General features: G+C 50.7%; 1 protein-coding gene across 1 annotated transcript; it reads left to right on the top strand.

Moving 5' to 3' along the window:
• The first annotated feature begins 1,683 nt into the window (after positions 1–1,683).
• Positions 1,684–9,719, top strand: TMEM25 (transmembrane protein 25). Its single transcript, XM_065417281.1, has 8 exons — positions 1,684–1,774; positions 2,222–2,533; positions 3,619–3,909; positions 6,561–6,689; positions 6,866–6,896; positions 7,632–7,732; positions 8,060–8,146; positions 9,646–9,719. Exons 1-8 carry the CDS (start codon positions 1,684–1,686, stop codon positions 9,717–9,719), a joined length of 1,116 nt encoding a protein of 371 aa, XP_065273353.1.
• Positions 9,720–15,667: the final 5,948 nt, after the last annotated feature.

Genomic DNA, 15,667 nt, shown 5'->3' on the forward strand with positions numbered 1-15,667 from the left:
CCAGTCACTCAGTCTTTCTGCCTTGGTTCCTTCATTGGTTTGTCTTGTCTTTTTAAACGGTTGGCGTTTTGAGGCAGGGACTCTCTCCAGGTGCATATTCAGCACTTAACACAATGGGGCCTTGAGTGTGACTGGGGCCTCTCTCTGTTCCTATTAGATGGTGGTTCGTGTACTGATTGCTTTCCTAATGCCGGCAGTGGCTTAAGTACACCCTGTCCTTTCATTTGCTTGCACTCCCTCTCCGGGCTCAGCATGATGCTGTTGTGTTTCGGTCTCCAGTACTGACCCCCCAGGGCCTGTCTAGCTCCAAACATTTCCCACTTGAAATCATGGCAAACACCCCTCTTGACACTGGGGTTTTTAACCCTCTTTTTATTTTGTTTCCAGAACGTAAGGTCTAGTTCTCAGCTAGGTCAGAATGGGGTACGGGGTAGAGACTGGGCCTGCTCCATCCTAGCCGGCAGCATTGTCCTAGGGTTGCTCAACGGGCATTTTACATAGTAACTGTGTGCGGTAAAATCACAGCAGCACCAGTTAATCCGACCTAAGCGTTCACACGAGCCAGCGCATTGGTGCTCAGGCCGAGCCTTTGGCTCCACCCTCCAGCCAATGGGATTCGCAGCCAGGCTGCAACGCCGGCCCCAAGCGAGGCTGGGACTGCAGCGGTCGGGCGCGGAGCCAGGGCCGCGCCGCTCCGCGAGCTCCGGGCAGCTGCTGTGGGGCCGCGCGCTCTGCACCGCCCTGCCGGGATGGGCGGGACGCTGCCCGCGGCCCCTGCAGCGCCCCCAGGTAACCGGCCGCCGCCCGCCGCAGCGAGCCGGGAGCTGCCGCAGCCGCAGCCGCGTGCTCGGGGCTGGCTCGCTCGCAGCAGAGCTGGGGGGCCCCCGGCGGGGGGGGGGCATCGGCTGCAGCCCGCGCGCCACCCCGGCGCCTCTGCGCCAGGTGTCCCGTGTGCCCCCTGTGTGCGTGTGTGAGCCCTGCTCTGCCCGTGTGCCCCCTGTGTGTGTGTGTGTGTGTGTGTGAGCCCTGCCCGTGTGCCCCTTGTGTGAGCTCTGCTCTGCCCGTGTGCCCCCTGTGTGCGTGTGTGTGAGCCCTGCCCGTGTGCCCCTTGTGCCCCTGTGCGAGCCCTGCTCTGCCTGTGTGGCCCCTGTGTGCGTGTGTGTGAGGGCCAAGCCCTGGGTGTGCCTGCCTGCGCATGTGCCCCGTGAAGGCGCACCGTGGGGACAGGTGAGTGCGTGTGCCGTGGGGGGTTTGGTGTGAAACCTCCCCCTCCCCCCAGTAATTCCCAGTGTGGAGGCCTGGCTGGGGCTGTGTTGACAGACCCAGACCTGCAGTTTGGGTGGTGACGCTCTGAGTGACGGGGTGGCCCCCGGAGGTCTCCAGGGTGTAGTGGGGGCCGCACAGCAACAGTTCATCCCCTAGTGTCCGTGCCCCAGTGATGGACGTGTGAGAAACACATGGGCAGACGCGCTGTACTGTTCACCTGGCTAACACCTGGGGCAGTGATCACCCCCTCGCTTGGCCAGGCAGGCAACAGATCCAAGTTCAGGAGTGGGGGGATTCCCTCAGAGCCCACTCAAGGAGCGGCATCCCTGCTCCGCCCTCCCCATGGCACTCAGGTACCATCTGACTCTCTCCTAGCGCTGGGGCACTGGTGAAACTGGGGACCTGACCGGAGCATAGATGGGGCTCGCCAGGAACCTGGCCGGCTGCGGTGCCGCCCTCTCCCACGTGCTGCTGCTGCTGCTCCACATTGAGGTGCTGGTGCATTCAGGTAAGGCCCTTGCTTGGAGGAGAGTGCCCGTGCCCTGTGGGGTGCTGGGCAGGCCTGGGCCCTGTGCATGGAGAGTCCATGCGGTCCTGGGACTGGACTTGCCCCCTGCCTCCATCCCTTGAGGGGCCCCCTGAAACGGAGTGAACAGGTGCCAAACCTAGCCCTCTGCATTGGCTGTGAGGCTGGAGGCTCCTGGAGGTCATGCCTACCAAGACTCCCTTACCTGGTCTGCTGCAGCGTCCTGTGCCCAGGGCGGCCCAGCTCCCCAGCGGCTGTCTCAGCCAGCTCAAAGCAGCCCCGCTTAGATTCAGTCTCCAGGGACTTGTTTCAGCCACCTAGAGCCTGTTTTTGTGTTGGTGACATGGATCTCTGGAGGTGGGGGCATCGGATGAGCTCCTGGCTCAAGTGTGCTGCTTTGGTGGCTTTTCCCTCCTGATTCCCTGGCAGGGCTGGGGGAACCAGATCCCAAGATTAACGGGCAATCACTGTTGGTGAGCACCATGCAGGAGGATGAGAGCCGGGACTTCACCTGCCAGGTGGACAGCTGGCAGGCCGTGCCCATGCTCACCTGGTACCTGAATGGCAAGAAGCAGGAGACCAATGGTTCCACAGTGTTGACCACCTTGGCTGAGGCCTTTGAGCAGAGCTCCAGCACTTTCACAGTGACGGCGCAGCGTGCAGACAGGGAACTGAACTGCTCACTGACAGACCCGGCCTCTGGCAAGACCTCCAACGCCTCGGTGCTCCTCAACGTGCAGTGTAAGGGCCGGCTCCTTGGGCTTTGCGAGGGCTCCTGCTCCGTGCGGGCCAGGTCCTTCGTCCGGAGAACTCGTTAGAGGAGAGACCAAGGGGCACCCCTCCCCACAACACACACCTTAATCCCATTTTGCAGCCCCTCTGCTATTCCAGCCATGCCCCCTTTTTCCCTCTACAGCTCTGCTAGTACCCCTTGATTCCAAGCCATGGCCCCTGGCTAGTCCAGCCCTGCCCTTTCTCTCCTCCCAAGCTCTGCCTGTGCCCCTCAATCCTGACCCCACTATCCCAGCCCTTCCATATGCCCCCAGCTTTGCTGCTGCTCCTCAGTCCTGGCTCGCATCCCAAGCAGAGGCAGCTGGTCATACAGAGCTCTGAGGTAGACACAGTACCCTGGGCTCCACCAGATGTATTTCGCTGGAGATCTGAGGAAGGGTTGGGCTCAGCTCCCCTGAACAGAGAGGCTAACAAGGCCCCTCCTGCACTTTCTCCAGCCAAGTCCCAGGCACTTAGACACGATGGAATGGGAGAGGCTTCCTTCCCACCCATGCTTGTGTGTCTGGACCAAGGAGGCAGCCAGAGCAGGGGCTGGACTGGAAGGGGTTAATTGTGCAGTGCCCTGGATGCCCTGGCCAGTTGCAGGGAGGCTGTCATCATTATTCTCATTAGCAGCTAATTGGGGCCCTCAGGAGCTCTGTGCTGCCAGCACCTGAGGGATTTGAGCCCCGCACCTCGTAGTCAGATGTGCAGAGAACACAGGACACTGACCTGAATCTGGCACTAATAATAACGAAGCCTCCTCATTAAAGTGCTGCACAAACATGAAATTATGGGTTTTCCCTCCCATCGCTGAGACAAGAGGCCAAATTCAACTCTGGCAGAACCCTGCCCCATCGCTCATAAGCCCCTGCTCCCAGCCCACAGCCATGAGCCCTGATGCCCAGATACCTGCTCTAACTACTAGACCCCACTCCCTGTCCCCAGCTCTAACTACTAGACCCTGCTGCCTCTCCAGGGTCAGCGTTCACTAGGTTCAAGACCGGGGCCTGCTTTGTCTTATACACATTTGGTTTGTGTCCTTTCTTGCCCAGTTAAACCGGAGATCATGACGATGAACGCAAAGTACCAGGAGGCCAAGGACCCAGGTCTCTTCATGGTTCTCTTTGTCCTGGTGCGGGCCAACCCCCCAGCCAGCATCACCTGGATAGACCAGGATGGGCACGTGATGGTGAATACGTCCGACTTCCTCATCCTGGACACCAAGAGCTACCCCTGGCTGACCAACCATACCGTGCAGGTGCAGCTCAGCAGCGTGGCCAAGAACTTCTCTTTTACCGCAGCCAACAATGTCGGCATCACCAACTCCTCCATCCTGCCGCCGGGTAGGTGGGACCCTCTGGGAGTTTGGGCACTGGGGCTGGAGAGCGTTGCAGAATCAGGGCCCTTCCCCCACATCTCGTCTTGGTCTGAGGTGATTCACAAATCCAGCAAGGGTGGGAGAGGCTGCAGCCCGTGCAAGCAGGGCTGTGGGACAAGTGCCTGAGTGAGGGGATGTCCATGGGGAAACTGGATGTTCTAAGAGCTTGTGGGGATGGACACTTCTTTCCTATTACTGCCCTGTAGAGGAGCTGATACCTCCTTTGTCTCCCCAATATACACCTGGAGGGCCTCCTGGAGGGGAACGCTCTGTATCCTACTCCCCCCAGAAAGCATCTCTGTTTTGTGAGAACAATTTTACAGAGGAGCCCAGCTGTGCTTGACGCTCCCTGCTCCACCTTGGGGGAACTGGGTAGTGAATGTAGAGACTCATGTTATCCTTCTGAAGCGCAATGTCCCACAGCTGAGAGCAATTATGAGCCAAATCAGCTGAGAGGAAGAAAAAATGTGAATGATAGTTGGGAATACGTTAACAACATCTTCTAGATGCCTAGAAGCCCACAAGGAAGAACACCGTGTTGGTTAAAAAAATGACCTTTAAACCAGGTCGGTTTTTTAACCAACATGGTGTTCTTCCTTGTGGGCTTTTAGGCACATATATAAAACAAATGGAAGAAAGGGGAAGTTAATAATAATGAATATAAATCAGAAGTTAAGAATTGTAGAAAATTAATAAGGGAAGCAAAAGGACATAACTCTGCTGGCCACAGATTTCTCCTTAAGGACAATAGGGACTTTAAAAATATATTAGGAATAAAAAGAATCCTAACAATTGTATCAGTCCACTGCTAGATGGAAATGGTAAAATTATCAGTAATAATGCAGATAAGGCAGAAGTGTTCAATAAATATTTCTGTTCTGTATTTGGGGGGAAAACAGATGATATAGTCTCCTCACATGGTGATGATAACACTCTTTCCATTCCACTAATATCTCTGGAGAATGTTAAACAGAAGCTAGACATTTTTAAATAATCAGGTCCAGATAACTTGCATCCAGAAAATTTTAATAAGTTGGCTGAGGAGCTCACTGAACTATTTATGTTTATTTCCAATAAGGCTTGGAGCACTGGGGAAGTTCCAGAAGACTAGGAGAAACTAATGTACCAATTTTAAAAAAAGATTAAATGGGACAACCCAGGTGATTGTAAGCCTGTCAACCTGACATTGATCCTGGGCAGGACAATGCAGTGGCTAATATGGGACTTGATTAATAAAGAATTAAAGAAGGATGTAATTAATGCAAATCAACATGGGTATATGGAAAATAGATCCCGTCAAATCACTTGATATCTTTTTTTGATGAGATTACAAATTTGGTTGATAAACGTAATAGTATTGACGAAATAGACTTCTGTAAGGCATTTAACTTGGTACTGCATGACATTTTGATTAAAAAAAAAAAGTAGAATAATATAAAATTAACACAGCACACAGTAAATGGATTAAAAACTGGCTAACTGATGGGTCTCAAAATGTAATTGTAAATGGGGAATCATCATCAACAGTGTGTGTTTCCGGTGGGGTCCTGCAGGGACCGGTTCTTGGCCCTACGCTGTTTAACACTTTTATCAGTGACCTGGAAGAAAACATAAAATCATCACTGATAAAGTTTGCAGGTGACCTAAATATTGGGGGAGTGGTAAACAATGAAAACAGGTCACTGATTCAGAGCAATCTGGATCGCTTGGTAAACTGGGTGCAAGCAAACAAAATATACATTTTAATACGGCTAAATGTAAATGTATCCATTTAGGAGCAAAGAGTGCAGTCCATACTTACAGGATGGGGGACTCTAGCCTGGGAAGCAGTGACTCTGAAAAACACTTGGGAGTCATGGTGGATAATCAGCTGAACATGAGCTACTAGTTTGATGCTGTGGCCAGAAATGCTAATGAGAACTTGGCATGCATAAATAGGGGAATCTCAAGTAGGAGTAGAGATTATTTAACCTCTGTGTTTGGCACTGGTGTGACTGACTGCTGCTGGAATCCTGTGTCCAGTTCTGGTGTCCACAATTCAAGGGGGATGTTGATAAATTGGAGAGGGGTCAGGGAAGAGCCATCAGAATGATTAAAGGACTAGAAAACATGCTTTATAGGAATAGACTCAAAGAGCACTATTTATTTAGCTTAACAAAGAGACGGTTAAGGGGTGACTCGATTGCGGTCTATAAATATGTACATGGGGAACAAATATTTAATAATGGGCCCTTCAATCTACCAGAGAGAGAGAGGACAAGATCCAAGGGCTGGAAGTTGAAGCTAGACAAATTCAGACTGGAAATAAGATGTCCATGTTTAACGGTGAGAGTAATTAAGCACTGGAACAATTTAGCAGGGGTTGTGGTGGATTCTCCATCACTGCTCTGGGAATTATTTGGGGCAAGTTCCCTGGCCTGTGTTATAAAGTCAGACTAGATGATCACAGTGGCCATTCCTGGCCTTGGAATCTATGAACCTGTGATGGGGGAGCCCTAGATGCCAGACAGCCTCTGGTGCCATATGGGAATGGCCAGTGAGCAAACCCAGGGGTGGCGTAGGCCTGTGTGTGCTGCGTCTAGAGGTCTCTAATGCGGGTGCCTGGCTCTGGTGCAGGTCTCCTGGATACCCGTGTGGAGCTGCCCCTCCTGGCCATCATTGTTGGAGGAGCCTTGGCACTGGGGACTCTCGTCTGCCTCAACACCCTCATCATCTGTGTCGTCTGCAGGAAGGGGAAGGCGTCAGGTGAGAGGGACGTGTCCTTGCACTGCCGGTGCCCTGGACACCAGGGCTTTTCTTTGGGCCTGGGAGTGCTCCCTCCCCCAACTGCTTGGGTTATGGGCCCGGGTGCCCCTGCCGCGCCCAGCTCTGTGTAAAGGCCAGGATGCCAACTTTGCCCCTAACGCTCTCTTCTTTGCCAGGGCTCTCTGGACCTACGCCGCCGCCTCCGAGGTAACCCACCCCTGCCCCTTGCTGTGGGGTCTCTGTTCTGACAGTACTTGGTGGAGGGGTAAAAGTGCCTTATTTATCCCCCTCCCCCACCCTCACTGAACAGCCTGAAGCCTGCAACCCCCCTCCCCCCCCACACCTGTGCCTGCCTTTTTAACCCCTTCACTGCTTTGGCATGTGCAGTTTTTGGGGATGGTCTACTAGGAGCATGTGGGGATTGGCTCAGTTCCATGTGGTGGCCCCTGGGGCTGGGGTAAGTTTGGTGTTGTTGCAAGGTGCCAGGTTCACAGTACTGGAGATTGGAGTCCTCTATCCCCAGAGCAGGGCCAGCCCGGGCACCCACGCCCTGCCCCGCCTTGGAGAGACCCTGTGTATGGGCAAGAGGAGAGTCCTGTAGGGCCAGCTGGGGCTGACTGTAATTTGCGCCCTTGGGAGCTAGACTGACTCTTGCCAACTCACTTCACAGAGGGGCCCCAGCTGCTGTCTGGGGACAGTGTCCAGTCCCTGCCAGGCGGGCAGGGCTCCCTCTCCAGACCTCCCCCCTCGAGCAGCGCTGATTCCATGGGACACGGATGTAGGAGCAGGGGCTGAGGGCCAGCCCAGCCCGGAATGAGCCAAATCTACTGCCACATAGGCATGACCTGTGGCAGGGCCTCTGGGCAAGAGGCCTGCACTGCAGTATGTGCTGTGCCACTGGAGGGGGATCTTGCAGCCATTCAGCCTTCGTTCTTGTTGCAGCGATTCCAACAACCTGAAGCTGAACAGCGTGCGACTGCCACGAGAGAACATGTCCCTCCCATCCAACCTACAGCTCAATGACCTCACACAGGAGGCCAAAGGTGTGTTCCTTACCAGAACCGGGCAGTTCAGAGGGATGTCCCTTCTGAGCTGGGCGCAGCTGCCCATAGCAGGTGGGGTGGGATTTCCCGTTGACCCAGTGTGAGCCTTTCCCCGGGACTCCTTTCCTGCATCTGTCTGGGGCAGTGGCTTCCTCTTTGATTGTAGGTCTGTACTTTGGGCTGGGTCCCTGCTGCATTTGGAGGGGGGGCTGGGACTGGACCAGTATCCCCAGGTAGGGGAGTCCCAGCTCTGATGGGGGCAGTACAGACATGTGGACACAATGCGTGTGACTCCTCCTCACTCCAAACACCTCCTTCCCCTGACAGCCAGCCGTGGAGACGCAGGAATCCAGACTGAGCGGAAGGACGATGCCCTATCAGAGCCAGAGAACAGCCTGGGCCTTGGTAATAGAGGTAGCAAGTCTGGGCAGGTCTCTAGGGGCTGGGAGTGGATCTGGGAAAGGTGGTTCCATCCTGTGATGGACTAGTGCAAATGGCTCACTACTGGGTGCAGTGTCAGCTCATCATTCTGGGATGTATTAGCAGAAGTGTTGTAAGCAAGACACAGGAAGTAATTCTTCCGCTCTACTCCATGCTGATTAGGCCTCAACTGGAGTAGTGTGTCCAGTTCTGGGCACCAATTTCAGGCAAGATGGGGACAAATTGGAGAAAGTCCAGAGAAGAGCAACAAAAATGATTAAAGGTCTAGAAAACATGACCTATGAGGGAAGACTGAAAAAATTGGGGTTGTGAAGACTGAGAGGGGACATAACAGTTTTCAAATACATAAAAGGTTGTTACAAGGAGGAGGGAGAAAAATTATTGTTGTTAACCTCAGAGGATAGGACAAGAAGCAATGGAGGTTTAGGTTGGACATTAGGAAAAACTTCCTGTCAGGGTGGTTAAGCACTGGAATAAATTGTGCAGGGAGGTTGTGGCATCTCCATCATTGTGGATTTTTAAGAACAGGTTGGACAAACACCTGTCAGGGATGGTCTAACTAATACTTAGTCCTGAGTGCAGGTGACTGGACTAGATGACCTTTCGAGATCCCTTCCAGTTCTATGATTCTATAACGCAAGAACTAAGGGGGTCACCAAATGAAATTAATAGGCAGCAGGTTTAAAACAAACTAAAGGAAGTATTTCTTCACACAACGCACAGTCAACCTGTAGAATTGTTTGCCAGAGGATGTTGTGAAGGCCAAGACTATAATAGGGTTCAAAAAAGAACAAGATAAATTCATGGAGGATAGGTCCATCAATGGCTATTAGCCAGGATGGGCAGGGAGGGTGTCCCTAGCCTCTGTTTGCCTGAAGCTGGGAATGGGCGATGGGATGGATCACTTGATCATTGCCTGTTAGGTTCACTCCCTCTGGGGCACCTGGCATTGGCCACTGTCGGAACAGGGGATCCATCTAGCCTAGTATCCTGTCTTCCGTCTCCTCCACCTAGCACACCCTGCCTGTGCTCCTCCCACTTGCTGGTGATCAGCAGGCACTGGGGGAGAGGGAGGAGCTGATTGGCAGGGCTGCTGTTGGGTGCTGAGCACCCACTATTTTTTTTCTAGGGGTCTCCAGCCCTGGAGCACCCACAGAGTAGGCGCCTGTGGGTCTGACCCAGTAGGGCTGGTCTTATGTTCTTAGTATTATTTAATTTACATGTTTAGACCTTTGCATAGATTGTCATTATTCAAACCTATTTAACTTAAATACTAAAATGGGCTGAAAGCGGAGGGGCTGGTAGGCAACTTGCATGATACGCTTTGAAATGGCTGAGTGTTGGGGCTTTAGCAAGCCTGGGAACAGTGTACCACCTGCATCCAGAAGCTTAATTGAGCTGCATTCCCTGACCCACACCCTGGGCTGACTGTGCAGCAGGGCCCTTGTAATGGGATTTCTTTTGTCCTCCAGGTTTCGTCCGGTTCCCGATGGTTGGGCACATTTACAAAGTGTCCAGCATGAGCAGTGATGAGATATGGCTGTGACTGTGTAGGCAGGACACTCCTGTAGGGGTCCAGGTTCTCCCTCAGTCTCCTGGGATGAGTCCACTGATCCATCGGCACTGCAGACCCATCCAGGAGCTGCTGTTCTCCCCAGGATCCCAGACTACAGCAGCCAGCTCAGAACAAGCTCTCTGTGTAACCACCACCAGAGCTCCAGGTGAGAAAAGTGCAACGTTACCAAGTTCCTGTGACTGCAGGTCTTCCACACCATCCTACCCCAAGGATCTCTGGGCTCTTCTGCTCTTGCACTTGAGTAGGTTAGCTAGTCTCACCTAAAACATCATGGAGTCTGATTTTTAAGAACTCTCCAGTGTGCTGGGGGGCAGGTGGAGCACCAAGAGTGGGAATGGCCTGTTCGCCTGTCCAGGAGCAAGAGAAATTCATACATGTAACAGCCACGGTCATTTCATCTCCACTCAGCCATGGGAGCACCCAGCTATGTCCATCTCTGAACGGATCAGGGCTGCGTTCTGGAGCTCCTGCGAGGAGTCTGAAACTGCTGGGAGTGGAAGAGGGTGAGGTAATGTCAGCATCTTAGGGAAGCATGTGAGTAGGGGGGATTGGCAGGAAGCCTGGCTTGCCCAAACTCCAATCTCAGTCAGTCAAACATTCCCTCTCAGGCCTGGCCAAGTACCTAAGCCCAGCGGCTCCTGATCTGCTGCTTGGGGTGGTAGGAAACCCAGAAGATCAGGCTCTAGGTGTTCCAAGCTAGGCTTCAAAAATTAGGGACCACTTTGGAAAATGTGGCCTGTCCTGTGTGTGTTGAGGATCGTATCATACAGTGGGAGATGGAACAGACTTACCTCCCCATGGGGCTGGGAGGGGAGACGCACTCCAGGAACGGTATAGTGCTGAAACCCAAAATAGCAAGCACTGAGGCCATTATTTGTGAGCTGCTCTAGTTGTGTGTACTCACCCTGCTAGGGAAAAGTAAACCTCACCAGTTTGGGATGAGGGAACACTAAAAGAGTGCGAGTACCCCCTGGTGCTTCTCAGCCTCCAGTTAACTCCAGCCCTATCTTGGGAGAGCAGTGATGGGCTGCTTCTGGTTATCCCATAATCATCCTCTTTGTGAGAAAGAAGATGGGGTAGTTTCTGCTTGGAGCCCACAGCTGTCTCCTGGAGAAGAACTAGAGTAATAAAAGGAAGTTCATAATCTTTGAAAAGAACATTTAGGAAAGATGTATCCCTGCTCTGTCCTCAGTTACACTCATGCAATTCCCCTGTGGACAAGGGATAGGTATGGGTGTGCCTGAGGGTAGTTATCCCTCTAATTCTTCACCCCTCTGAACCTAGACACTGCAGCGCACACAGGGCATTTCTATGTGAAAAACCACTGCAGACCCTAACCATCCATTGCAATAACTGCTGTGTAATTCCTACAGTCCAGAGTTGCTGCAGCACCTGGGCATTAGGATGGCTTTGAGGTTTTTTAGCCTTTGCTTTGTTAGTGTCTTGCTTAGGCAACTATCTCTCTCCATCAATGTGCATCTGGGAAGAGCAATTCTTTCCTGGGAGACTCCCATTTTTGGTCCTTCTCTCATACCAAGAAGATGGAATAAGCACAAATAGAAGTGCTGGTGGAAATAAATACATCTGGCCATGCAGGCTGACCAGCCTCAGTAATACATTAAGCTATGCATCAAATTATCTAGCAGGTGTTAGCTCAGTTAGTTGTTTTAAGATGCTGCATTGTTAGCCGAGGCATGTTTTTATGTAACTTAGGCACTTTTCAGAATAAAATGCTATAATCAAAGTGTAATGCAGAGCTCTTTCTAAATTGACTAATGCTCTGCTGAGTTGAGGGCTGCTATGTCTCTGGCAGGAGTTGATGGGATGGAGGGACTTACCTTGTTGTAGCTGCTTTAATGAGGGAGCCTCAGGTGGTCCTCACCCCAAGGATCTCTTTCAGAGCACTGACTCAACAGAGTCTGGAAATTTCTTCCAACAGCAATAAACCAAATAATAGTCTGTAGCGGTGGCTGGTTATTTCTGGTGATCTGTCCTCTTCTCCCAAAATGCAGGACAATACTGGGCCAAATTCTGCTGGAAGTTATGAGTGTAAACCAGGAGTAACTGTTGGATTTACACTAGGCTGAGATGGCTCAGAGCTAGTGCCCTCATCTCTACCCAGAGGCTGATAAAGGTGACATTTCATATGTTAACTGATACTACCTACAGGAAATAAGGGGGAAAACAGACTACACTCTGCCTTGATCTGAAGGCAGTACCACCCTCTCCCTTCTGTCTGTCCCCTTAGTTTTCTCCCTCAAGTGGCTGCTAATGGGCTCCTGATGCAGAGCAAAGGTCCATCCACAGCACCACCTTCTCCCCTTCAATTGCTTCCACTGATAGCTCTTCCCTCTTGCAGCACAGGTTTACACAAGCACCTGAAGTGTGGTGAATACATCACTTTATTAGAAATGCCTATGCCCATCTCCAGGTGAATGACATGGTTGTGTTTCTCAGTGCTGTTCATCTCTCCAGTTAGTGGCTGAATCTTGTACTCATCTTGAAATGGAAACAGCTGCAGAGAAGCAAATCAAAGCCCATTCCTGGAGTGAAGTCCTGGCTCCCTAGCATTGCAGGGTGGGTCTCTGGGCTAAATTCTTTTAAATATTTGCTTGGGGGGAAGAGGCAAGCTCCTGGTCTTTAGACCCAACTCTGAAGCTCAGCAGGCTGCAGCGCCACAAGGTTTAGCAGTCTAGGGAATGGCTATAAAAGGAGTCTCAAAGGAAGGTTTGAAAGCTAGAAGCCTCTGGCAATTGGCAGAGCCTTAGGCAGCGGGCGGGGCTACCAAGCAGGCCAGGGCTTTATAAAGCAGTGCAACAAGTGACCAGAGGAGCGTGCGAACAGGGATGGCAAACAGGGGAGTTTACAAGGGAGTTTAACAGGGGGCAGGGGCCCCTCACTCCGTCCTTCAAAGCAATAAGCTATACTACAGTCACAACTTCTTCATTTAAACAAAACCCTTTCAGTAACTAGGAGACCTTACAGGCAGAAGCCCAGCAGCACAGTGGGGGCTATCCAGTGTATTGTGCTGAGTGCAGCAGGTATGATTACCTGCCCTGTGGGCATGTGTGTGCAGGGAGCTCCTGGCCCTCAGAGACCACATACAGGCTTTGGAGACCAGGGTAGCAGAACTGGAGGAGCTAAGGGCGGCACAGAGGTATGTTGCTGAGGCTTTCCAGGACACTGTAGATTTGTCCCACCTCCTGTCAGACAGCCCCGGCACTGCTGACAAGGCTGAAAGGCCCAGGGAAGCAGAGCAGTTAACAGGCGCAGAGGGAAACCTTCCCATAGCTGGGGTATCCTCTCACACTGAGGTTACCTCTCCTGGGGAGGAAACTCCAGTCATTAGGAAAAGACAGGTGTTCATTAGTAATGGAAGATTCAATCTTTAGAAACATAGATAGCTGGGTTTGTGATGACCGGGAGAACCATTTGGTGACTTGCCTGCCTGCTGCAAAGGTTGCAGATCTCTCGAGGCATCTGGATACACTTACATGTACTGCTGGGGAGGAGCCAGTGGTCGTGGTCCATGTAGGCATCAGTGACATGGGGAAGGGTAGGAGAGATGTCCTGGAGGCCAAATTTAGGCTGCTAGGGAAGAGACTGAAATCCAGGACCTCTATGGTGGCATTCTCAGAAATGCTCTCAGTTCCACGCACAGGGCCAGGTAGGCAGGCAGAGCCTCAATGCGTGGATGAGACAATGGTGTAGAGAGGAGAGGTTTAGAGTCATTAGGAATTGGGGAAACTTTGGGGATAGGGGGAGCCTATACAGGAAGGATGGGCTCCACCTAAACCAACATGGAACCAGACTGCTGGCACTAAACATTAAAAAGGTTGCAGAGCAGTTTTTAAACTAGGAGCTGGGGGAAAGCCGACTGCTGCAGAGGAGCACGTGGATCGGACAGAGACTTCTCTTAGAGGAGAGTCTAATGATAGAGATTCTCTAGGTTCTAGTCAGGAGCAGAGGATGGAGGAGGATAATGTAAGGGCCAGATCAGACAAGAAACATTCACATAAAAAAGAATCTGACACATCAGGAAAGGGCAGACAAATAAACAGCGACAAGTTTTTAAAGTGCTTGTACGCAAATGCTAGAAGTCTAAATAATAAGATGGGTGAACTAGAATGCCTCGTGATAAAGGAGGATATTGACATAATAGGCATCACAGAAACCTGGTGGACTGAGGACAATCAATGGGACACAATCATTCCGGGGTACAAAATATATCGGAAGGACAGAACAGGTCGTGCGGGGGCGGGGGTGGGGGGAGTGGCACTATATGTGAAAGAAAATGTAGAATCAAATGAAGTAAAAATCTTAAGTGAATCCACATGTTCCACAGAATCTCTATGGATAGTAATTTCATGTTCTAATAAGAATACAACATTAGGGATCTATTATCAACCACCTGACCAGGACGGTGATAGTGATGATGAAATGTTAAGGGAAATTAGAGAGGCTATCAAAATTAAGAACTCAATAATAGTGGGGGATTTCAATTATCCCCATATTGACTGGGAACATGTCACCTCAGGACAAAATGCAGAGACAAAATTTCTCCATACTTTAAATGACTGCTTCTTGGAGCAGCTGGTACGGGAACCCACAAGGGGAGAGGCAACTCTAGATTTAGTCCTGAGTGGAGCGCAGGAGCTGGTCCAAGAGGTAACTATAACAGGACCGCTTGGAAATAGTGACCATAATATAACAACCTTTAACATCCCTGTGGTGGGAAGAACATCTCAACAGCCCAACACTGTGACATTTAATTTCAAAAAGGGGAACTATGCAAAAATTAGGGGGTTAGTTAAACAAACAGAAATTAAAAGGTACAGTGACTAAAGTGAAATCCCTGCAAGCTGCATGGGCACTTTTTAAAGACACCATAATAGAGGCCCAACTTCAATATATGCCCCAAATTAAGAAACACGGTAAAAGACCTAAAAAAGAGCCACTGTGGCTTACCAACCATGTAAAAGAAGCACTGAGAGATAAAAAGACTTCCTTTAAAAAGTGGAAGTCAAATCCTAGGGAGGTAAATAGAAATGAGCATAGACACCGTCAAATTAAGTGTAAAAATGTAACAAGAAAAGCCAAAGAGGAGTTTGAAGAACGGCTAGCCAAAAACTCCAAAGGTAATAACAAAATGTTTAAGTACATCAGAAGCAGGAAGCCTGCTAAACAACCAGTGGGGCCCCTTGATGATCGAGATACAAAAGGAGCGCTTAAAGACGATAACATCATTGCAAAGAAACTAAATGGATTCTTTGCTTCAGTCTTCACGGCTGAGGATGTTAGGGAGATTCCCAAACCAGAGCCAGCTTTTGTAGGTGACAAATCTGAGGAACCGTCACAGATTGAAGTGTCACTAGAGGAGGTTTTGGAATTAATTGAATTTAACATTAACAAGTCACCGGGACCAGATGGCATTCACCCAAGAGTTCTGAAAGAACTCAAATGTGCAGTTGCGGAACTATTAACTAGGGTTTGTAACCTGTCCTTTAAATCGGCTTCTGTACCCAACGACTGGAAGGTACCCAACGACTGGAAGATACCTAATGTAACGCCAATATTTAAAAAGGGCTCTAGAGGTGATCCCAGCAATTACAGACCGGTAAGTCTAACGTCAGTACTGGGCAAATTAATCAAAACAATAGTAAAGAATAAAATTGTCAGACACATAGAAGAACATAAATTGTTGGGGAAAAGTCAACATGGTTTCTGTAAAGGGAAATCGTGTCTTACTAATCTATTAGAGTTCTTTGAAGGGGTCAACAAACATGTGGACAAGGGGGATCCAGTGGACATAGTGTACTTAGATTGCCAGAAAGCCTTTGACAAGGTCCCTCACAAAAGGCTCTTACGTAAATTGAGTTGTCATGGGATAAAAGGGAAGGTCCTTTCATGGATTGAGA

The sequence above is a fragment of the Emys orbicularis genome, chromosome 15 (genome assembly GCF_028017835.1).
Source record: "Emys orbicularis isolate rEmyOrb1 chromosome 15, rEmyOrb1.hap1, whole genome shotgun sequence".
Taxonomy (NCBI): domain Eukaryota; kingdom Metazoa; phylum Chordata; order Testudines; family Emydidae; genus Emys; species Emys orbicularis.

Bases quoted from the DNA above. Each gene is read 5' to 3' on its own strand.
- TMEM25 (XM_065417281.1), top strand. From the start codon at position 1,684: ATGGGGCTCGCCAGGAACCTGGCCGGCTGCGGTGCCGCCCTCTCCCAC. The intron at 1,775-2,221 runs GTAAGGCCCTTG...ATTCCCTGGCAG, and splicing joins TGAGGTGCTGGTGCATTCAG to GGCTGGGGGAACCAGATCCC. The intron at 3,910-6,560 runs GTAGGTGGGACC...GCTCTGGTGCAG, and splicing joins CTCCTCCATCCTGCCGCCGG to GTCTCCTGGATACCCGTGTG.